This window comes from Oreochromis niloticus, linkage group LG12 (genome assembly GCF_001858045.2).
Source record: "Oreochromis niloticus isolate F11D_XX linkage group LG12, O_niloticus_UMD_NMBU, whole genome shotgun sequence".
Taxonomy (NCBI): Eukaryota; Metazoa; Chordata; class Actinopteri; order Cichliformes; family Cichlidae; genus Oreochromis; species Oreochromis niloticus.
In genome coordinates, this window is record NC_031977.2 from 4,105,431 (window position 1) to 4,129,257 (window position 23,827).

Consider the following 23,827-nt stretch of genomic DNA (forward strand, 5'->3'; position numbering starts at 1 on the left):
ACAAAGCAAAATGTTTTTCACCTCTACCCCACAAATCAATCTACGTAATATTTATGTCCGTAAGCGTGCATTAAAAAAACTGTTGCAAGTGCAAAAGTTTCCAAGCAAAATGTGTCTTAACTCTCACCTACAAGTGAACCTTCATGTTATCTATGTCTATAAGCATTTTGTTTTGACCTTTGTGTCACCTTTCACAATAGATCAGAAGAAAATCATTATGACCGCTTATTCTACTAAATCATCAAACAGAAAACAGACATTTTTAATCAATTAAGCTTAAGCATAGAAGCAATTACTTATGCGTAAATTTTATCATAACCAAAACAAACTCCCACCAGGTCCTGCCATGATCATAAAGCCCCTTATTTCAAATTAAAACTTAAATCCCCCCTTCTTGACACACCTCATGTGTCAAATATAACATGTTCTTGATACAGCATATTCTGATTTCATTTTGCTCCTCTTAATGTAACGGTACATTCTAATTATACTTTATCAGACTTAACCAAAATATATGCTTTCCTTACTTTGCTCCTGTTTTAAAGGAAAAAACCTTGGTCACTTCGACAAGTGTTTGTTATTCTATAACTGCATTTTATGTGAAAAGTCTAGCAATCCCCTATGTGACTCATAAATATTACTTTGATTGTAATTATTTTCCTATATAAAATTTAATTGACTTGTACCGTGGCCTATTTTGTTAATGGTAACATGAATTATATCGAAAAGTTTCTCCCCTTTTGGCCATTTCCCCACTATATAATTTACTACCATAATCTAAACCCCGCCAATAACACACAATTTACTTAAAGCGAACACCAGCAACCCAAAATCAGCAACCAAAAAATTTAAATTAAGTCTGCAGCTCCACACTCATGTGGAACTACACTCTTCCTCTATGGTCTCTCTCCTCCTCGTGCCAAAAGCAAAACAAAACAAAGCAAAGCATCCCCTTTCTCTCCCCAACTTAGTCAATTGTTTGTCCCCCTTTATTCATGCCAACTTTGGTCCAGTTGTCAGTCCAGTCACAGTCCAGTCACAGTCCAGTCATTCACTCAAAAGTAAAACACTTGTCTATCATTTTAGTGTGGATTGACACGCCGCAATCCTTTTAGACCGGCACTCCAGGTCCCCGCCGGTAGCCTTCTCCTCAGCCAATTGTAATCTGAAAAAGCCCACCTTACATTTATTCTCCTGAAAAAACGCTGTTAATTAATTGTTGCAGGCCTGCTTACAAAAAATGAGAAAAAAGAGAGCTGATTATTAGCTCATCAAAACACAAAACATAATCACCTGACAGGTTTTCTCTAAGTGCACTGTTACAATTTTAAAGGGCCCAATTCTAGACATGTCCATGTTTACTAAAACTCCCTCTTTTAAAATAAGAAAACAACCCAAACCTAACTGACACAATCAACCCAGCACTCAAACAACAACCCCAAAGATCTTAAACAGAAAATTTTGCTTATTAATCTATCTATATGTTGTGGGGATTAGAACTTCAGGGCCACAAAAGTTTTGCCCTACTCTTGGTTTAATTAATACTTACATAGTCTGAAATCAGACTTAACACTTCCTCTGTTCATTTTCCCCACATCATATCTAGTTGTTGGCCTCAGATTCCACAGCGTCCTGAGAGTCGGAGGTCAACTGACATAATTTCACCTGCTAAATACACAGAAAATCTTGTTAAAAGCCACACAGTTTGCACACAGTAATGTTCCCCTTTAAGCACTTTAACATACTTAGATTTAGCATACGATATAAACACGTTATAACAATGTATCATCACTAAATTATACATTTCTTGTCCAACTCTGCACTTCTGAACAGACCTTGTTTCCTCCATTTTACGCCTCCGACACACATACACACAGGAAGCTTCTTTGTCACCACTCATTTCAGCTAATTTGCATACTGAGTCCGGTCCGGAGGACAGAGTTTGAGCTAACATATAGCAAGAGCCACCTTGCAGACTGACATAGCAGTGGATGTCTATGCATGGTGTGAGTTGTGTGCGTTGCTAAAGAACTGTGAGCAGACAGTGAGCCCTGCCTGGAAAGAACAGTCTTGAGCCTTTTATGCCATTCAGGCATTTGGTATATGTAGAAGTGCAATGTGTATTGATCTGTTTGCTATGTGGCTAGTTCATGCTGCTAATGCTAGCTGTTATGTTACACACTTGTTAGTTGTTCTGTGATATAACATTATTGGGTGTATTGGCAATTAATATCATGTACAGGAAGGTTTGGTGAGTAGTGTACAAAACTTGTGAGCGAAGATGTTCATATAGGAATTTCCATTTGTGTTTCTGGTTAGTTTGGAAGAAAGTGAATGAATTTTAATTCATGACTTGAATGTTTATTATATTCAGCATTTTGTATATGTTCTGTTTGCAGACCACACACCCCTACCTACAAGTTCTTGTACACCACCCTGTAAGCCTGTGGTTGCATTACTGTGTTGTTGTGCCAAAGAATGACAGTAAAGAAGGAATAGCCTTAAAAAAAAAAAAAAAAAAATAATAATAATAATAATTTGCATACTGAGTCATATCTCAATAAGTTTCCGCGACAAGAGAAAGGCATATTTAAATCTTACCACATTATTAAATTATTTTATTTTCTTCCTACAGTAATCACCTGTTCTGTTCAATCGACACAAGAGCCCTTCCAGTTCACTCTTCTAAAACTACTTCAGGGTTTAAATATGCTAAATTCACACTACTTCGACACTCATAGACACACTCACATGCTCAACAAACTGTCTAATCCTCATGAGCTCTCTTATATTTGTAAGGTTAATGCATTTTCTGTTGGTGTGTGTGATTTTGTAAATGTTTCTTTTTTGCAGTTTTCAGACTCCTTTACAATTCTCCACTTTAACAGTCAGTTTTGTCTTTCCCAAATTTGCTAACCCAAATTTTGATTTCCCACCTTAAATAACAGCATCCCTTGTCTTCAGCCAGGAGTCATGGCTTGCTTTTCAGGTCCAGGGACACATGACGCTGTAAACAATTCAACCAGAAACTTGCCTGAGCGTTTCTAATGATGTTAACCTATAACTTTCTTCCAACCGCTACATGTGGAAAATTGATCCAGGTCTGCTCTGCCCCTGAAAATAACACAACTGAGACATTTTCATTATTATCATCAGTGCTTAAACGACCCGTTTCTCTCTCTGGTCAGAAATACCAATTATGTCATGTATGTAAGCGTGTCTTCATTGCGTCATCGGGCCATGTTAATGCAGTGTAAGCTGCTTTCTTCGTTGCATATGTTTGTTACAATCAAGTTTAATTCATGCTTTTCACTGAGCTCTGAGTTCAAACTATCTCACTTCTGATTCTTTCCAAAAATAATTTCACATGTAACAATTTGTGTATGTGTGTTTTCTATTCATTAATGTAATTGTCAGTTATTTTCTTTCATTATATTTACCTTTTCTATTGTTTACCTCTTTGTTGTGATCTGGTGGACATCTCTAAACCATCATGAGTTCCGGCTTCAATCTCAATCCAATTATATCCTGTATTCTCGCAGTCGAACTTGTCCTAGCTTCACCTCTCACCGGTCCTTGTCCCTTTCTCACAGTGTCCTGTGTGGCCTTCAAAGCTCCAACAAACACAATCTGTTTCTTCTCAGTTTTTCTTCACCATTCATCTTTTCAGTCTTCTCTTTTAAGTTAAGTCCCAGCCTGGCAAAATATCACATTCAGTGCCTTCAAACAGTCATGTCACACTGTTCTTACCAGCCACTGTGCATGTTGCATCACGTGCTTTTCATGCTGCTGCTCGAGTTGTCAGTCAGTCTTATGTTTCATTTTGCACTGTCTTTTGCCTGCTGTTAATTCTTCAAGTCCACGATGTTCTGTCGGTCTTCATCACGAGATTAACTGTCCTTTGAGCTTCCTCTCAGGGTCGAGGACAAAGTGAGAGGTCAAGCTATAACATTTTTTTCATTGTTTTCCCAATTCTGTTAATCTATGCTTTTGCCGCTGTACTCAAGGTTCCATGTTGAGAGAAATCCACCTGTATTAACACACTAAAGCATGGAATTAATATCATTTGCATTTATTTTCTTAAAATATCCATTCGCTTCATCTACCTAGAGTTTAAATCAAATCAAATCAAATCAAATCACCTTTATTGTCACATCACATGTGCAGGTACACTGGTACAGTACATGCGAGTGAAATTCTTGTGTGCAAGCTTCACAAGCAACAGAGTTGTGCAAAATACAATAACGTGCAACAAGCAAAATATAAAAATGGTTAATCTAAAAAGTAATAAATATATGTACCATATATAAAGGTATATACATTACTGAATGTGTGTACTAAATATGTTTTTCTACGTGTGTGTGTGTGTGTGTGTGTGTGAGTGTGTATATACATGTTTTACAAATGAAATAGAGTAAACAATAAAATAAGATATATAAAATATAAAATATACAGAGGTAGGTATGTGCAAAACAGTGGCATTAATGTACAGTATGGAGTGCATAATGTTGAAGTTCCAGTAGTGAGGGTGAGGTGTCTATGACGTGTTCAGCAGTCTGATGGCCTGGTGGAAAAAGCTGTCTCTCAGTCTGCTGGTACGGGACCGGATGCTGCAGAACCTCCTTCCTGATGGAAGTAGTCTGAAGAGTTTATGGCTGGGGTGACTGGAGTCCTTGATGATCCTCCCCGCTTTCCTCAGGCACCGCTTCCTGTAGATGTCTTGGAGGGAGGGAAGCTCACCTCCAATTATCCGTTCAGCACACCGCACTACTCTCTGGAGAGCTTTGCGGTTGTAAGCGGTGGTGTTGCCATACCAGGTGGTGATGCATCCAGTGAGGATGCTCTCAATGGCACAGCGATAGAAGGTCCTGAGGATGCGGGGGCTCATGCCGAATCTTTTCAGTCTCCTGAGAAAGAAGAGGCGCTGCTGCGCCTTCTTCACTGTCTTGTTTATGTGTACTGACCACGTAAGATCCTCAGCCAGATGTACACCAAGGAAGCGGAAGCTGCTCACTCTCTCCACAGCGGCGCCGTTGATGGTGATGGGGGTGTGTACTCCTCTGCACCTCCGGAAGTCCACTATCAGCTCCTTTGTCTTTGCGACGTTGAGGGTGAGATGGTTGTCTTGACACCAGTGGGTCAGGGCGCTGACCTCCTCCCTGTAGGCTGTCTCATCACCGTTGGTGATAAGACCCACCACTGTAGTGTCGTCCGCAAACTTCACAATGATGTTGGAGTTGTTAGTGGCCGTGCAGTCGTAGGTGTAGAGTGAGTACAGGAGAGGGCTCAGTACACACCCCTGTGGAGCACCAGTGTTCAGTGTGATGGGGGATGAGGTGGTGCTGCCCAGTCTGACCACTTGGCGTCTGTCAGACAGGAAGTTAAGGATCCAGCTGCAGAGGGAGCTGCTCAGTCCTAGATCCTGCAGTTTCCTGTCCAGCTTCGAGGGAACGATGGTGTTGAATGCTGAGCTGTAATCTACAAACAGCATTCTCACATACGTGTCTCTCTTCTCCAGGTGTGACAGGGCAGCATGGAGTGTCAGGGCTATGGCATCATCAGTGGACCTGTTGTGGCGGTATGCGAACTGTAGAGGGTCCAGTGAGTCGGGTAGTGCGGAGCAGATGAAGTCCCTGACCAGCTTCTCGAAGCATTTGCTCACGATGGGGGTCAGGGCTACAGGTCGCCAGTCGTTCAATGATGAGATGGTGGAGGATTTGGGTACAGGGACGATGGTGGCCATTTTGAAGCAGGCTGGGACTACAGACAGAGAGAGGGAAAGGTTGAAGATATGTGTAAACACTCCAGCCAGCTGAGCCGCGCATGACTTGAGGACGCGGCCGGGAATCCCGTCCGGACCAGTAGCTTTGCGTGGGTTCACTCTCCTGAAGTACCTCCGCACATCCTCCTCAGACACAGTGTGCGCACTGACGTCATCCGCGGTGCGCACACTGTCCGGTCTCCTGGTGTTCGCTGTGTCGAATCTAGCGTAGAATACGTTTAGATCCTCACACAGAGAGGCCGTGGTCTGCGGTGTGCTGGTTTTCCCTCTAAAGTCTGTGATCGTGTTTAGTCCCTGCCACATACTCCGAGGGTTGTCAAACTGTTGCTCCACCCTGTCCCTGTACTCACGTTTGGCTGCTTTGATCGTCTTCCGGAGTTGGTAATGTGCGTGTTTGTAGTCCGATGTGTTCGCGGAGGCAAAAGCGGTGCTCCGTGCCGCTAGCGCCGTGCGAACATCTCCGTTAATCCAGGGTTTTTGATTTGGGAAGGATTTAACTGTTCCGGATGGGACGACATCTTCCACGCATTTTCTGATAAATCCACAGACTGAGTCTGTGTATTCATCGATGTCTTTAGCAGCCACGTGAAACATTTCCCAGTCCGCGTGATCAAAACAGTCCCGCAGCGTAGACTCCGATTGGTCCGACCAACGATGCACCGCCCTCAGGGTTGGAGCTTCCTGTTTCAGCTTCTGCCTGTAGGCGGGTAGAAGCAGGATGGAGCGGTGATCTGATTGGCCGAATGGGGCGCGGGGGAGGGCTTTGTACGCATCCCGGAAAGAAGTGTAGCAGTGGTCAAGAAGCCGGTCTCCACGAGTGTTGAAATGGATGTGTTGGTGGAGTTTTGGTGAGACTTTCTTCAGGTTACCCTTATTAAAGTCCCCGGTCGTGATAAACGCCGCCTCTGGGTGTGAGGTTTCCTCACTGCTGATCGCGCTGTACAGTTCCCTGAGTGCTCGGTCAGTGTCGGCTTGTGGGGGAATGTAAACAGCCGTAATAATCACTGCTGTAAATTCCCTCGGTAGCCAGAATGGCCGGCACTTAACCATCAGGTACTCCAGGTCCGGTGAGCAGAAGGATTTGACCGGGTGCACGTTCGCATAATCACACCAGCTGTTGTTGATCATGAAACACACACCACCGCCTCTGCTTTTCCCAGTAAGCTCCTGTGACCTGTCCGCGCGGTGCACAGAGAACCCCGGTAGTTGTACTGCGGAGTCCGGTACCTTGTCCGATAGCCAGGTTTCTGTGAGGCAGATCACGCAGCAGTCCCGCATCTCTCGCTGGAATGAGATCCGTGCCCGAAGCTCGCACAGCTTGTTCTCCAGAGACTGCACATTAGCCAGTAATAAGCTGGGTAACGGTGGTCTGTTAGTGCGCCGTCTCAGTCGAACCAGAACGCCAGATCTTCTCCCTCTGCGTCGGCGTTTGCGGCCTCCACGGGCCCAGAACAAAGGCGTCTCAGGTGAGATGAATGGGGGGTCTGCAAACGGAGGGTCCGTGTTGCAAAACTTGAACTCCGGAAAGTGATGAGAAAGTCCGTCTTTTATGTCCAGTAAGGTTTGTCGGTCGTACACAAGGAGACATGTGCTACTCGTGAAAAAATAAAGAAGTTTAACTCGTCTCTCTCTCTTCTCCGGGTGCTCCCTTGACACACTCAGTTCCTTTTATGGGCATGCAAAGTTCCTCTCACACACACAGCAGCGCAGTATTTTTCTGTTTCTCTTTCCTGTTTCTACAGATTAATCAAACTCTTGTTTGTTACATTTACAGTCTATAAACCCTCTTTAGTTCTACTAAGTCTTCATCTAAAAACAATACACCCTTATTTCATGCACATACTTTTAAATATACTAAGCTCTTTGGTTTTTGCAAGCACTCACATCACACTCTTCAGCGTCTTCTTTCAGACATCGTCTCAAGTAACAATTTTCCGCACACACATCACCATTCTTTCCGTCCATTTTTGTAGCATCATCCACGCAATACTTTCATCAGCATGTTACACTCCTCCCTGAACTTCCTTAAAAAAAAATAAAAAAATAAATCGTCTCAAACACACACACACCATGCCCTCTTTCTCTCAACACAATGTGCACCTTTAATTATTCATCCAAATAACGATTTTACACTTCACTTATACATTCACACATTTATATATAACAAAAGACTGCCAGTAACTGCCAAGATAAATTATTTCCATTTCCATATCACCTTTTCAAAACCTATATTATTTACCATTTCCATATCACATTTTCCAAACCTCAGTACCGGTACTCCTAACTTTTCGACCACTTTAAAAGCCTCTGAGGCCCAGGTTCGCCCACCTTCCTGGTCAATCAACCCGCTTCGGGAACGCCCTCTCCGATAGCGGTCAAATTTCTAGGCCCTAATTAATTTATAACCACTTCCCGCGGCTGGACAGGAAGCTCCACCTCCAGCGTCTAAGTATCCCACTTGCGCCTTACAGCTTTACTTAAAGCTCACCTGTCAGTCACGTTGAATGGTCACGGCCGGGACCCCGCCCTGTCAGTCAAACGGTGCAAGTAAAGTGGTGCTTGACCACTAGCCATTAACGACCGTCCCCAGTTGTCGCAGCGGCCAACTGAATTAACCCTCTCGCCGGAGGACAATGTTCCGCGTCCGGAACAAAGTGGAGGCATAACCCTCAGAACATTTTGCACCCCTAGAGAAACGCCGTCTCAGTCCTACAATTTAAATAATTCTAGGAACATCACTGTGGACTCTAACCACCAGTTTGTTATCTGATGTCCCTAAAATCAATGTGGGAATAAAATTCCCTGACCAAATACCCTAATCTAATATCTCTTTTCTTGGCTGACGTAACAAACACCCATAACACACCAACTTCAAATATACATCACAACAATTAAAAATCCACCCCAATATTAACAACAATGAGCTTTCATCAAATATCCCCAAACTTTACTTTTCTATATTTCTAATTACCCAAAATTATCATGGAAATGTCACTACTGAAAATCTACTTAACAGATTTTACAATTAAATTTAATTTCCACTAGTGAGCCAATTTAATGGTAACAATCATCAATTCAGTGGACAACTAATTTAGAATTCATCCAATGTAAACGATTTTCAACAGGTTTGCGCTTACCTATAAATCTTTTAGACCGGTCTGTTGTCCACCTCATATCAGATTGTACCTTAAGGTCCAAATTAGTCCCCTCAGCCGCACAAGAATCCGGGTCACGGCACCAAGTATTAAATCCGGTTCTTTAGATTCTTTACGGCGGAAAAGACACGACTCAAAAGTGGTCTTTACTTTACAGTGATCTTTAATTTTACATATTCCGGAATATGGAGACCCAAGCACAACAAACACAACCTCAGGTCTCAAGAACAAACAGGAAGCCTAGTTATATTTATATACTCCATCTTGACATCACACACACTTTACGTTTTGATCAAACACTCTGTTTAGTTTCACTTTGGCCTGCAAAAGCATGCTTCTGCAAAAGCATGTGGTTTGCTGTCAGTCCTGTCGGCACAAACTGTACTAAGAGTTGGGCCTCTATTATATAAACCAATATAATCAGCGTATTAGCATTTAAGATTATATATTCAAACTCAACAATACATTATACACGCATACACACAAAAACACACACATATTTTATACATACATATATTCTCATGTATCCATATGTTTGTATAATGAAATATAAACACAGTGAGTAGCACAACAGTTTCTTGTTGTTACAATCCAACATATTATCTTGGTTTCTCTCTTAAACTAATCTGAAATCTTAAAATCTGCCGATTTTAAGAGTAGTAAATGCAGTATCTAACATTAACATTGAAAAAATGGTATTCATTCTACATTTAAATTTAAGATTTTAAACTATGACTAAATTGAAACTACAGGTTTGCAAAGAAAAGGTTTGTAGCTGGAAGAAAAAAGGCAGCAGTGTGACCACTGCACCACCTTGCCACCCATCATTTTAACAGAATCAGTCCAAATATTCAGATCTCAGTTATCATATAACTTTTTTAAAGATAGATTCATCACATGGATTACCACTTTCGATGACAACCTATGACAGAATCAATCCAGTCTCGTTTGTCAGTTTTTCTTAATTTTAGACTAGTTGTTAGTGGAATTTGTTCCCACAGTTAGTCAACTAAGAAATTAATGGCCAGTAACATCCCTAATCATTACGTTTGTTATGTAGCCCACATGCATCATCACAGCAGTACTTCTAAATGAGCTGTTGGACGGAGCTTCGTGTGATCTGCCTTTTGGCAAAGCAATTGGCTGGAAAAAGTCGACACATTCAAGGGATTTCATCCCACCATCACTACCTGGTCCCATGTTTCTTACAGTCAAAGTACTATTTAGTCAGCAATGTTCTAGTGGGAGCGGGTACCAAAGCCTGTCTTTAATCTGACATTTTTATTCAAAATGGTGAACTCATAAAAGACAGCTTTTTTATTGGAACTTGCAAAAGTAAAAAACAATACTGGAACACACCTGTTGGTAGAATGCAACAAGGAACTGAAGAAAACAGAGGGCTTAAATACACACATGAGGAAAATGAACAGGTGAACAGAATCTAAAGAAAGACAAAGGGGGAAGTAAAACTGACACATGACTGATGGATTGGAAAATAAGACAGGAAACAACAAAACATGTGAACACGTACACCAGGCATGGGATACTTAGAGAAGACTAAACACCCAGTATGCAACAGAATGCTAATAGAAGAATAAACATGAACTCGAACTCTGGGACTAGATCACAACTACGAACATTGAACTCCAGCATATAATTCACAACATAATTACAAGAACACTGGAAATCAATAACAAACTTTAAACTGAGAACAAAGGACACTGGATCAACGACCGAGGAACCACAGAGGTTATCTTATCCTTTTCTAATATTTCAATTACCTTGCAAAAAAATAAATAAATATAGAAATATTTTCACACTGTAAACACTGTTGGATAAATTTAACTTAATTAGAATTTAGAGTTAAATTTGATTTATTTAAAACGGATTAAACTAACTACACAGCTACAGGTCAATTGAGCTGGGTGTGGCTGGGTTGGTTGTACTTACTAGTGATTCCCTCAGACATGATGTCTGTCATCTTACAGCAGGAGGACACCATCCTCATGCTCAGCTTGTCCACCACCAAAACCTACAATAAAAATCACACATAGCAAATGAAACTGCTATATCTGATATTTAATTAATGTCTTGGTTTATTTTTGATCATTTTAATCAGAGATATCCAACTTCATATGAATAATGATGTTAATGACAATTACCTTCCATTTTCCTTTTTCTCTTGCCTTCTTGATGACGTTGTTCATTATCTCTGTAAACAAAATATTTTGTGTATATTGTTCAGTTCAGTCAAGAGTTAGAGGATTTTCACACATCAGCTCATAAATCTGCCAGTTGCCCATTTTTGATATTCCAGTCTTAATAATTAACTGACTAGTTTGTGCAAACCTAGAAAATCTGCTGCCTCATCCAGTTTATTAAGTGTTCGGCTGTTGTTGCTATATAAATAAAATTGAACTGAACTGAAACTGAAAATTTCCAACCTACAGTTCCGTTGTGACTTCTGTCCACCTTGGTTAAGTTTGGTCTTTTTACAGAAATGTAAAATAAAATCTGGAGAGTGCTGTGTAGTTACAGTTTTGGGCATCTTCAGAGAAGCGGTGACCACTGACCATCACATAGACATACAGTGGCTTGCAAAAGTATTCGGCCTCCGTGAACTTTTCCACATTTTGTCACATTACAGCCACAAACATGAATCAATTTTCTTGGAATTCCACTTGAAAGACCAATACAAAGTGGTGTACACGTGAGAAGTGGAACGAAAATCATACATGATTCCAAACATTTTTTATAAATAAATAACTGAAAAGTGGGGTGTGTGTAATTATTCAGCCCCCTGAGTCAATACTTTGTAGAACCACCTTTTGCTGCAATTAACAGCTGCCAGTCTTTTAGGGTATGTCTCTACCAGCTTTGCACATCTAGAGACTGAAATTCTTGCCCATTCTTCTTTGCAAAACAGCTCCACAACTGCCCTGTGACGGCCTCAGAGGTTGTCTCAGAGAATATTGGGAGCAACAACACCATGAAGTCCAAAGAACACACCAGACAGGTCAAGGATAAAGTTATTGAGAAATTTAAAGCAGGCTTAGGCTACAAAAAGATTTCCCAAGCCTTGAACATCCCACGGAGCACTGTTCAAGCCATCATTCAGAAATGGAAGGAGTATGGCACAACTGTAAACCTACCAAGACAAGGCCGTCCACCTAAACTCACAGGCCGAACAAGGAGAGCGCTGATCAGAAATGCAGCCAAGAGGCCCATGGTGACTCTGGACGAGCTGCAGAGATCTACAGCTCAGGTGGGGGAATCTGTCCATAGGACAACTATTAGTCGTGCACTGCACAAAGTTGGCCTTTATGGAAGAGTGGCAAGAAGAAAGCCATTGTTAACAGAAAACCATAAGAAGTCCCGTTTGCAGTTTGCCACAAGCCATGTGGGGGACACAGCAAACATGTGGAAGAAGGTGCTCTGGTCAGATGAGACCAAAATGGAACTTTTTGGCCGAAATGCAAAACGCTATGTGTGGCGGAAAACTAACACTGCACATCACTCTGAACACACCATCCCCACTGTCAAATATGGTGGTGGCAGCATCATGCTCTGGGGGTGCTTCTCTTCAGCAGGGACAGGGAAGCTGGTCAGAGTTGATGGGAAGATGGATGGTTTTCCTTTTCCGGTTGAGTGAACGCTGGCGCAACTTGCTGCCGCTACTCACTGGTATCTTTTTATCTTTTTATCTTTTATTTATATATTCTTTGATACATCTTAACAAATTTTAAACCTTGTCTTCTGCTGATACTACTGGCGATCCAGCGAATTTTGCAAGTGCCTGAGTGTTTTGGGTCTAGTTCATCTGCCTGTTTGTTTTGGCCGTTGCCTCCCTCGGATCCGTACACCTGACTGTTTGGCCTACCTGACTGTGCATGATGTGGTCTGGCAGGTTCTGCGTCTTGCTCGTGTGGGTCTGGATTTTTATGTCATTGGCTTACCGACCTAGTGCTGGATTTCACCAATACTCAGCTGACGAGCTTCTCCGTCTCCACTTTCACCTGGCTTCTCCATCGCCGGCTGCACTTCATCTCCACACAGACATCGCCTTCCTCCCTTGCCGAAAGTACATTCACCGAGGCTCTCGTCGGAATTTTCACCATGACAACTCTAAGCCAATACAGACCCTCTGGTCCACTTCTCGTCGTTCTCCACGGAACTCCGACAGGGCTGCTGACCACAGTGTTTTAGCAAGCCTGCCCAGGTCGGCTAACACCTCTGACCAGTCTGACAACACCGTTGTCAACTTTGGCCTCCTTAACATCCGCTCGCTTACGAGCAAGGGTCATCTAATTCGGGATCTACTCACAGATTGTAAGTTTGACTTTTTCTGTTTGACCGAGACGTGGCAACAGCCCAATGACTTTTCGCCGCTCAACGACTCCACCCCCCCGGGGTTTGTTTACACCTGCCAACCTCGTAAGTCCGGCCGTGGTGGAAGTCTCGCGGTAATCTATCGCGAGAACTGGAAAGTCATGCCGTTGTCTGTACCTGTCTACAGTTCCTTTGAATCCATTGTTTGTCAACTGTCAGGACCTGTTCCGACTGTCATAACTGTTATTTACCGCCCTCCAAAGTCTAATTCTGTCTTCATAAATGACTTTGTTGATCTGCTGACTCACATAGCTACTGTTTCCCCTAATATAATACTCCTGGGAGACTTTAATATTCATATGGATAACAGTGATCATCCTCTCACCAAAGACTTCTCATCCTGCCTCGATAGTTTTGGCTTTAAACAACACATAAACTTTCCTACTCATACTAAGGGCCATACTTTGGACCTAGTTTGTTGCTCTGGACTTACTCCTTTTAACTGCAAAGCTGATGAACTGCTAATTTCTGACCACTTGCTTCTTTCTTTCAATGTCAAAATGACCTTTTCTATAACCAAGAACCTTCGTACCATTTCTTTTCGGAATATTAAGAAAATCAATCCTGATACTCTTTCTTTTGCTTTCTCTAGTCATTTGCATTTTCATAACCTGCTCACCCAAGAGGACTTAGTTTCCTATTATAACTCTAGTCTCAATAGTATCCTAAACTCTGTTGCCCCACTCAAAACCAAATCTGTATCATTCTCTCAGTCAGCACCCTGGTTCACAGCTGAACTCAGGCTCCTGAAAGCAAAAGGACGTCAACTTGAACGCTTTTATAAGAAAACTGGTCTGAATATCCACAAGGAAATGTTTAATAATCATATCATGTATTATAAGGAGTGTATTAATCAAACAAAATCTGCTTACTACTCCACCATTACCTGTTCAAAAGATGACTCAACCAAGATATTGTTTTCACTGTTCAACTCTTCTTTCAGGTCACCAGATTTTTTACCTACTCACCTTTACTCGTCTTCTTTCTGTGATTCTTTAATGTTATTTTTCATCGAGAAAATTCACAAAATACACCAAGACCTGGTTTCCGATGTTCCATTTAGCTCTTCCTGTGTAATTCCTCTCCCATCACACTGTTTTTCTGCTTTCCAGCTCCCCTCGGTTACTGATATTTCAGATTTCATCTGTAAGTCAAAACCTTCTACTTGCCAGTTAGACCCCATTCCTACAGTTTTGGTTAAGGCATGTCTACCTTCTTTGCTTCCCCTCATATCTTCTATCATCTGCTCTTCACTTACCACTGGAACTGTTCCTGCTTCCCTCAAAATTGCTGCCATCACCCCAATATTAAAAAAAACTGGTCTAGATCCCAATAATTTTGAGAATTTTCGGCCTATTTCCAATCTACCATTTCTTTCAAAAATTCTTGAGAAAATAGTTGCCATACAACTCCACTCACATTTAACTAATAATAATCTGTATGAACAGTTCCAGTCTGGTTTTCGCCCCTCCCATAGTACTGAAACAGCACTTATAAAAATAACCAATGATCTTCTTATGGCAGCTGACTCCGGTTTACTTTCCATTCTTATCCTCCTCGATCTGAGTGCTGCCTTCGACACTATTTCTCACTCCATTCTTCTCAGTAGGCTAGCCTCCATCGGTCTCTCCCATACTCCACTAGCCTGGTTTAAATCATACCTGTCTGATCGCACTCAGTTCATTCAACTCAAATCCTTTACTTCTCAGCCCTTTCCTCTGACCACTGGCGTGCCCCAGGGATCTGTCCTGGGGCCCCTTCTTTTCATTATCTACTTTCTACCACTTGGACACATTTTACATACAATATCCATTTTCACTGTTATGCCGATGACACCCAGCTTTATCTGTCCACTAAATCTGACTCTGCTCTTCCCCCATCCTCCCTCACCCTCTGCTTAGCTGAACTAAATTCATGGTTCTCTTCTAATTTTCTTAAACTCAATAGTAATAAATCCGAGCTCCTCTTAGTAGGCACTAAATCAACATTATCCAGAACCAACAGTTTCTCTATTACTATCAATAACTCGCCGGTCTCCATTTCTTCCTCTGTGAAAAGTTTGGGTGTCATCCTCGACAGTACTCTATCTTTCAATTCACACATTAATAATGTCACTCGGTCTGCATATTTTCAATTGCGCAACATTAATCGTCTCCGTCCTTTTCTCACCTCACATGCCACTGCCATTCTTGTCCATAGCCTTGTTACTTCCCAGATTGATTATTGTAATTCACTTCTTTTTGGTCTTACTCAAAAATCCATCCACAAGCTTCAACGCATCCAGAATTCTGCTACCCGTATCATCACCAGGACCCCTTCTATCCACCACATCACTCCTGTTCAGCTTCATTGGCTCCCGCTCAAGTATCGTATCAATTTCAAAATACTCTTGTACGCATTTAAAGCTATTCATCATCTCTCTCCTCCATATCTCTCTGATCTGGTTAACATCACCACCCCATCTCGTTGTCTCAGATCTTCTTCTTCCCTTTCACCCTCCGTCCCCTCCCCCCGTCTTGTCACCATGGGGAGCAGGGCTTTCAGCTGCTCTGCTCCTCGACTCTGGAATTCCCTACCTTCTGATTTAAGAAATATCTCTACTTTCTCTCTCTTTAAGTCCCAACTCAAAACCCACTTGTTCAAAATAGCTTCCCACTCTGCTATTTTAAATTTGTTTATGTTTTATGATTGTGTAAACTCCTTGCTTTTATGTTGCTTTTTACTCTACTGTGTACAGTGACCTTGAGTGTTTTGAAAGGCGCTTTCAAATAAAATGTATTATTATTATTATTATTATTATGGAGCCAAATACAGGGCAATCTTGGAAGAAAACCTCTTGGAGTCTGCAAAAGACTTGAGACTGGGGCGGAGGTTCACCTTCCAGCAGGACAACGACCCTAAACATAAAGCCAGGGCAACAATGGAACGGTTTAAAACAAAACATATCCATGTGTTAGAATGGCCCAGTCAAAGTCCAGATCTAAATCCAATCGAGAATCTGTGGCAAGATCTGAAAACTGCTGTTCACAAACGCTGTCCATCTAATCTGACTGAGCTGGAGCTGTTTTGCAAAGAAGAATGGGCAAGGATTTCAGTCTGTAGATGTGCAAAGCTGGTAGAGACAGACCCTAAAAGACTGGCAGCTGTAATTGCAGCAAAAGGTGGTTCTACAAAGTATTGACTCAGGGGGCTGAATAATTACGCACACCCCACTTTTCAGTTATTTATTTGTAAAAAATGTTTGGAATCATGTATGATTTTTGTTCCACTTCTCACGTGTACACCACTTTGTATTGGTCTTTCACCTGGAATTCCAAGAAAATTGATTCATGTTTGTGGCTGTAATGTGACAAAATGTGGAAAAGTTCACGGGGGCCGAATACTTTTGCAAGCCACTGTAAATGAGTATGCTGAGACAGTGGCATATGCATTGGAGATGTCACCATCATCAGAAGTGTCACAACATGCGCTAACCAGAAGCCATGCTTTACTGCAGACGTTCACGAACTGCTGAAAACACGGGTTGGTGCCTTCAAGGCCAACGACGAGACAGCGCTCAGACTGACAAGACCCGATCTGTGCCGGGGCATCAAGCTAGCAAAGCCTGAGTACTCAAAAAGAAAATCAGTGATTACCTCGCCTGTTCAAGAGATTCTCAGCGAATGTGGCAAAACATCCAAGCCATCATTACAAGGCCCCACCTCTCTGCCAGAAGCACTTAACACATTCTATGCCAGGTTTGAGACTCAAAACAAGGAGCCAGCACAGAAAACCACCCCTCGCCACATAAACGAGTGCTGTCCCTGTCCCCGGCCAGTGTGAGAAGGAGTCTCGCTAAAGTCACCCCACACAAAGCTGCTGGACCAGACAATATACTGTGCTCAGAGCCTGTGCTCTGTTGAAGATGTCCGAGCGGACCAGTGGTTCTCAGTCTTTTTACATCATTCCCCACATGGCAGGAAGAAATATTATCACCCCCCATCTAAACAAAACGATGAAGGATTACTGAAGGATTTGTTGTGAATGAATCCTTTTTGTTTTAAACAAACAACTTTCATTTCAAACAACTATTTGTAACTTTTGTCACTCGACAAAAAAGCAACAAGTTAATGTGAGCATTGCCAAACATGGAAAAATAAAGTTCAGTCTTAGTCTTATAAAAAAAAAATCCATATAATTTAGTGAGAGTTTAATACTACTCACTGTTAGTGGCTGCAGTGAGCCTGTTTTGGACTGCAGAGCTGTGGCAGGGCATGATCTGCGGCGCGTCTGCGGGGGAGGTGGGCGCACCTGAGCGGCATCCCCCATCATGCCTCGCCGGCCTAAAACAGATGAGCTGGGTCCTACTGTTGTTGTTGATGTGTGTAGGCTGTAGCTGAAAAGCTCTCTCGTGCCCCAGTCCTGGGTTTCAGCACCATTGTAAACGATGCACGACAGACCCGACCACATGTTCACACTTTTCAGTACACTTCTTTATTGCGGCTGTCGACTTACACACACGGCTGCAGCCTTTCAGCAGATGCGCATATTATTAACGTAACTGCCGTGAATTCCTTTGTTCCGCCGTAAAAGTGATTCCGATGTTAAACATTAGTTCTGCATAACTTTTCTGACAGGTAACTTGCGCCCCACCTGTCAGAACTCTTTGAGAACCACTGCCCTGAGCCAAGCTGTTGTGTCACAGTGCTTTAAAGACAGCTACAGCCTCGAAGCTTAAAGACTGCCGCCCACTAACACTTACTCCAATCATCATGAAGCGCTTCGAGCGACTAGTCCTGACTTACATCAAGAACCAGCTACAGTTTGCGTACCACTCAAAGCAAATCAACGGACGATGCGATCTCACTGGCACTCTGCCTGGCCCTGTCACACCTGGATCAACGTAACGCCCATGTAAGAATGCTGTTCACTGATTTCATCTCAGCATTCAACACCATCATTCACCAACAGCTGACCAGCAAGGCTGACCTGCTCGGACTCAACATATCCACTGCAACTGGATCCTGGACTTTCTCACTGATAGACCCCAGAGAGCACAGGTTGGAATCCAACACCATCACACTGAGCACAGCCCCCTCCCACCCTGCAGGCGCGTGTGCTGAGCCCGCTACTCTTCACCCTGCTGACCCACGAATGCAGCTCCTGCTCCACCAAAAACTACATTATCAAGTTTGCAGATGACACCAGAGTGCTGGGACTCATCAGGGACGATGATGATGCTGCTTACAGAGAGGAGGTGCAACAGCTGGCACTTTGGTGCAAGGACAATAATCTATCTCTCAATGTTGACAAAACAAAAGCATTGCTGGTGTCACAGCAGAGAGACCGCTGTTACTGACACCATCTGTTTGTTCCCTGTTTGTTTTTTGTTTTTTTACCATCTTTGTTTCTTTTAAGTAATCCAAGCACTTTATAAAGCAATTTATTTTTAAAGTGCTTTAAAATAGCCAGCACAGGACAAAAGTGCTGTACAGTAAATAAGTTAAGACAATAGAATAAAATAAAACAACAAAAAAATAAAACACATAATAAATTAAAATTAAAACAGCCCAACATAGAATCAACTAAAATAACAACTAAAATAAAATAAACTAAAATCCAACATCTTACAAGGAGTCAAAGGTCAGGGTGAAGAGATGGGTTTTCAGGCAGAGAAGAGGCCGTCTAATCTCTAAAGGCAGATCATTCCACAGTTTTGGAGCTGCTACAGCAAAAGCACGATCTCCTCTAAGTTTACGCTCAGTCCTGGGTACATTCAGGAGCAGCTGATCAGCTGACCTGAGAGAGTGGGTGGGTGTATAAAGCTGTAGCAGCTCAGAGAAATAACATGGGGCTAGGCCATGGAGGCCTTTAAAAGCAAATAAAAGAATTTTAAAATGAATCCTAAAGGAATGGGCAGCCAGTGAAGTGAAGCTAAAATTGGAGACGTGCTCAAACTTTCGAGTTCCAGTTAAAAGACGAGCTGCAGCGTTTTGCCTCCTCTGTAGATGAGTAACCTATGAAGCACTGATCCTTTTATAAAGTACAGTAATCCAGCTGAGTGCTAACAAAGGCATGGATAACTGTCTCAAAGAGCTGCCGTGACAGAATTGGCTCTGTTTTAGCCAGCTGACTGTCAATGTGACTGTCAAGCTTCAGCTCAGAGATCAAATTATTTGCGCTGAGGATTTTAATCTTAATGTTGACACTGATAATGATTCGTCTCAGAGTTCCTCAGTATAATAAATTAACATGATGATGAAAGCATGTTATTGGGTCTACACATAACTGTGGACATTCACATGGCTTCAGTGTTAATGAGTTAATATATCATGTTTCCAAGTAAACAAGCAGGAGCTTTCTTAATGAGAAACATTTTCAGAAATGTTCCTTCTATCTCAGACAGAATAAACCAGTGAATAATGTTAACCTCCTTTGTATGTCCACTCTAGGTTCCTGCACCTTTTAAGGTAAAGAAGAAATGTGCTGCATGTTTTGTGGCCTGGATCAATAAAGACATTCACATTCTTAAAAGACAATGCTGCAGACTAGAACGGAGATGGATGAAGACAAAACATCATCATCATCACCAAGAGATGAAAGCTTTGATGATCACGTTAAGAAGATAAGACCCAGATATTTCTCTATGTTAATAATTACTACTAAGCAAAGCAAAGAGGTCTTTTTAACACAGTGAACCATCACTTAAATCCTGCAAAATGGAATCAGATTAAAGTTTGTAACCTTTTTTAATGAATAGAATGAACAAAATCAAATAAAAAATTATAACTCTTGATTGTTTTATTGATAATATTTTCCCGTAATTTCTCTGTGATGTTTTCATCCTTGATTCTTCTGATTCTTCTAACTGCTACAATCACAGTCCACATTGCTATAAAAGTGACCTATTATAGCTGTTTCAGCCTTCTGAAACATTCAGTCAGAACAACATCTCAGTCAGGGTTTGGACAGTCCTGAGACTGTGCTTGTTAGGGTGATATATCATAGCTAACTGTACTGGAGCGATACTGACGAATGTTCTGTTCTTGTACTATGTGACCCAAGTGTAGCATTAAATATAGTAGACCATTACATTTTCATTGAGGCTGTAGCGCTGGGTTAGTATATCTACGACAGCTCTGCAGTGGTTTAAATCATGTTTTGTATGTTTTTCCATATTCTGCAGTGGAGTCCCCCAAAGGTCTACATTGTATATGCTAACACTAACATTATACTGGCATATGACATTTAATAAGACTGCTATGCTGATGACAGCTCTACATTCCAGTGAGAGCCACTGATTGAGCTAACCTTTCCCACTTTATAAACTGTCTAACAGATGTGTGCAAATGTCCTGAAATTAAACTAAGATGAAACAAAAACTGTTATTATTGGTTCGGAAAAGCTGCATCGAGTCCTCTACAGGTCTTTTATGTATGCATGTAAAATCAGTTGGTGGTAATTTTCCACTCTAATCTCACCTTTGAGAGACACATAAACACAGACGTGCTACTACCACCTCAGGAATAATGTGAGGATCCATTCATTGCTGAATTTTAGTTACACTCAGGCATCAGGGGTGACCGTGGCTCAGGGGGTTGGGAAGTGCACTTGTAACCGGAAGGTCGCCGGTTCGATCCCTGGCCTTTCTGTCCTGGTCGTTGTGTCCTTGGGCAAGTCCTTTACCCTACCGCCTACTGGTGTTGGTCAGAGGGGCCGATGGCGCGATATGGCAGCCTCGCCTCTGTCCCAGGGCAGCTGTGGCTACAACCGTAGCTTGCCTCCACCAGTGTATGAATGTGAGCGTGAATGAATAATGGCATTGTAAAGCGCTTTGGGTGCCTTGAAAAGCGCTATATAAATCATCACAGATGCTTTTATTTTGCTCTCGGTCAGAATATTTTAATATTTGTAAGCGGGTATAAATCAGAAATCAGGAGATCTCCCACAGAAATGTAACCACTGAACCGAAGTCACTGATTTTATGTGTTTGGCTATGTTGACGTCAAATTTGTAACATAAATTCTTTTTCAGAGCTTGTGTCTAATTTTAATAAAAAATTATAACAATTTAACCATAAAATAGAGAATAATATCACTGCAACATGTATGAACAATGCACTGATGAGACTTCAAACTTATTTCCATATTTGCAGACCAATGATACGGGCGGCCCATTTTCTACAACATTTCTTTCACAAACTGAAGAATGACTGGTTACATTTGGTGAATCATAAGTGTTCAAGTTTCTGGCACAGCTGTCGTGGCCCCTGGGTTTGAGTTCTGGGGTTCAATATTCTTTCTAGTTTTGTATGTCTGTTTATCTTTGGATTCAGATTCTGTTAAAGTTTAGTTTTCTTCTTTGCCCAGTTTGTTTTTGTCTGATATTAAAATCTAATGTTTGACAATTTAAAACATTTCGTTGTGAAAACTAGAGAACTAGGAAGGGAAAAAAAATACTGTTTTCACAGAGACAGAGTAACACAAAGAGACATTTCTAAAAGATATTAGTTAATTCTTTTTTCTTTTCTTGTCTTTTAAGCAGACCAAATCTAGTATTTCCCAATATTCTGTTAAAATGGAGTGTCAACGTTTCCCTTATTGGGGATTTAAGCACATGTCCAGGATGTGAGAATGAGCACGAAGAGACAGAGACTGAGAGACAGGCCCACTGCAATTGTTGCCTCTAATCTGCTCCCAATCCTCTTACCCCATCCACTGCTCCCTACTGCCCACAGCTATTTCTAGGTTCTGTGTCAGCGGACATGACATCACAGGAAAGCAGCACACATGGATGCATCAGTGTGCGCGCACACACACACTGATAAACACAAACACTTACTCTCCAAAAGAAGTCTACATATCCTGTTCCTCCAAAAGGTATCAATAAGCTTGAAGAGCTGCTGCTGAGGTGACATACGCCCATTGCAGTGACATGACAGTCACACAATGAGGCTAGCCATCTCTCTGGCTAAGTACAATAACTGTAAATGATCAATTTAGGCACATTATTTGTTACACAACACCTCAATAAGCCAATACACCTTTGTCAGGTAGACCATGCTACATGACAAGGAAAGCTATTGACAGAGATACATTACAGTGAAGTCAGTGAATAGTCCTGTTTATCCAATTAGTCAGCTGGATTAGGTGTAAGTGCCTGTGGAAGAACAGAGCACCGCCTGACGAGCAGCAGCCACAGGCTGTTGCTTCAGTTCTAGCTGTCTTGTCCACATGAATTCGCTGGATTTTAACCTCCTCTTTCCTGACAAACACTGTCATCATGTTGTACAATGTGTATATGAGAGACAAAGATTTGATGTTTTGGCAGCATTTTGATTTGCCCCACACTAAATCTCTCATCTATGGTCATGACTTTGGTCTAAAGACAGAATAAGACAGATAACCTGTTGGGCACACCCTCTGACATCACAGGGTCACTATCATTCATTCTGGTGTGACCCTTCACTGCTCAGATTTACCTGGAAGTTTCCTTCTGAGGACTCCCAGACAGTCTCACTGATGATGACACATTATCAGATGAGAGCATGAATGCACTGTAATGTGAATACTTTGTGTTTTCTTCTGTTGAAGCATGTGTACATTAACCATCAACTGAAATCAACAACACTTATGCAGCTAAATGTTACTATTATTTTCTCTGAGGAGCCTCGACCAAGACAACTGTGAGCTTTACAGGCTTACAGTTGTCTAATTCTCTGCATAGATTTCAAGGTTTAAAACATGAAATCTGCACCCAGTGAAATTCGACATAGACGATTTTCAGGGGACGCTCACGAGAGCAGGGGACGAGTCTTTGTGTCGTAAATATTGTGACGCCTACACCTGTGCTTTCATCCTACGACTTTTCTTAGCAATTAAGTACTTTACAGTATTGCATTAGTATTTTTCTGAGCACTTCTTTCACCTGTGAATGTTACCTTGTGATTTTGTTTTTAAATAACACTTGATATTCATGTTGTTTTCCAGCCTAGCTGTCTCATTTCCATCACAATCTAAACAATACGACTGTTTGACAGCAACTGATTTGTTTTTTGATTTTGTTTGATGAATTTGTTCAACATCCTTTAAAGAGCCTAAATCTCTGCCTTTAAATGGAAATATGATCTGCCTGGAGCTGTTATACTGGTTTAGAGTAAATATCAGACCTTTCCGTGTCAGCGTGCCATGTCACAGCAAAAATGTATTTAAATTGCGACATTTATTTCAATAATTTGCACAGTCACTATCCAAAGGCTTGATAGGTTGTAACTAGCTTTATTAATATGGTTACTCAATGAGTTAGTAAAGGCGCATCACTGCCAAGTTCTAAGAACCTCCCTTTAGCCGTTTGGGTACGTACTGTTTTTGGAAGTCTAAAGATGCGCTGGTGCGATTCATTAAGCACAACCAACACACATCGAAAATCCGTTGCCACATGAATTTTTAATTCCATACTGTACTGACAACTACCGTGGAATCAATGCACGAGGGGAAAAAACAGGTCTGGGGTAGTAAAGGTA

At 41.7% G+C, this 23,827-nt stretch overlaps 1 protein-coding gene across 5 annotated transcripts in view; it reads right to left on the minus strand.

The window, feature by feature from the left end:
- Window positions 1-23,827, minus strand: part of LOC100712335 (syntaxin-binding protein 1) — an 83,923-nt gene that overhangs the window by 59,637 nt on the left and 459 nt on the right. For 4 of the 5 annotated variants that reach the window (XM_005465417.3, XM_005465416.3, XM_003459729.4 and 1 more), the window contains exons 2-3: window positions 11,100-11,149; window positions 10,888-10,969 (exon numbers count right to left, since the gene is read on the minus strand). The exons of the other annotated variant lie outside the window; for it this stretch is intronic. In XM_005465417.3, coding sequence (XP_005465474.1) covers window positions 10,888-10,969; window positions 11,100-11,149 — 132 coding nt within the window. The remainder of the gene's footprint in view (window positions 1-10,887; window positions 10,970-11,099; window positions 11,150-23,827) is intronic. 5 annotated transcript variants of the gene reach the window in all.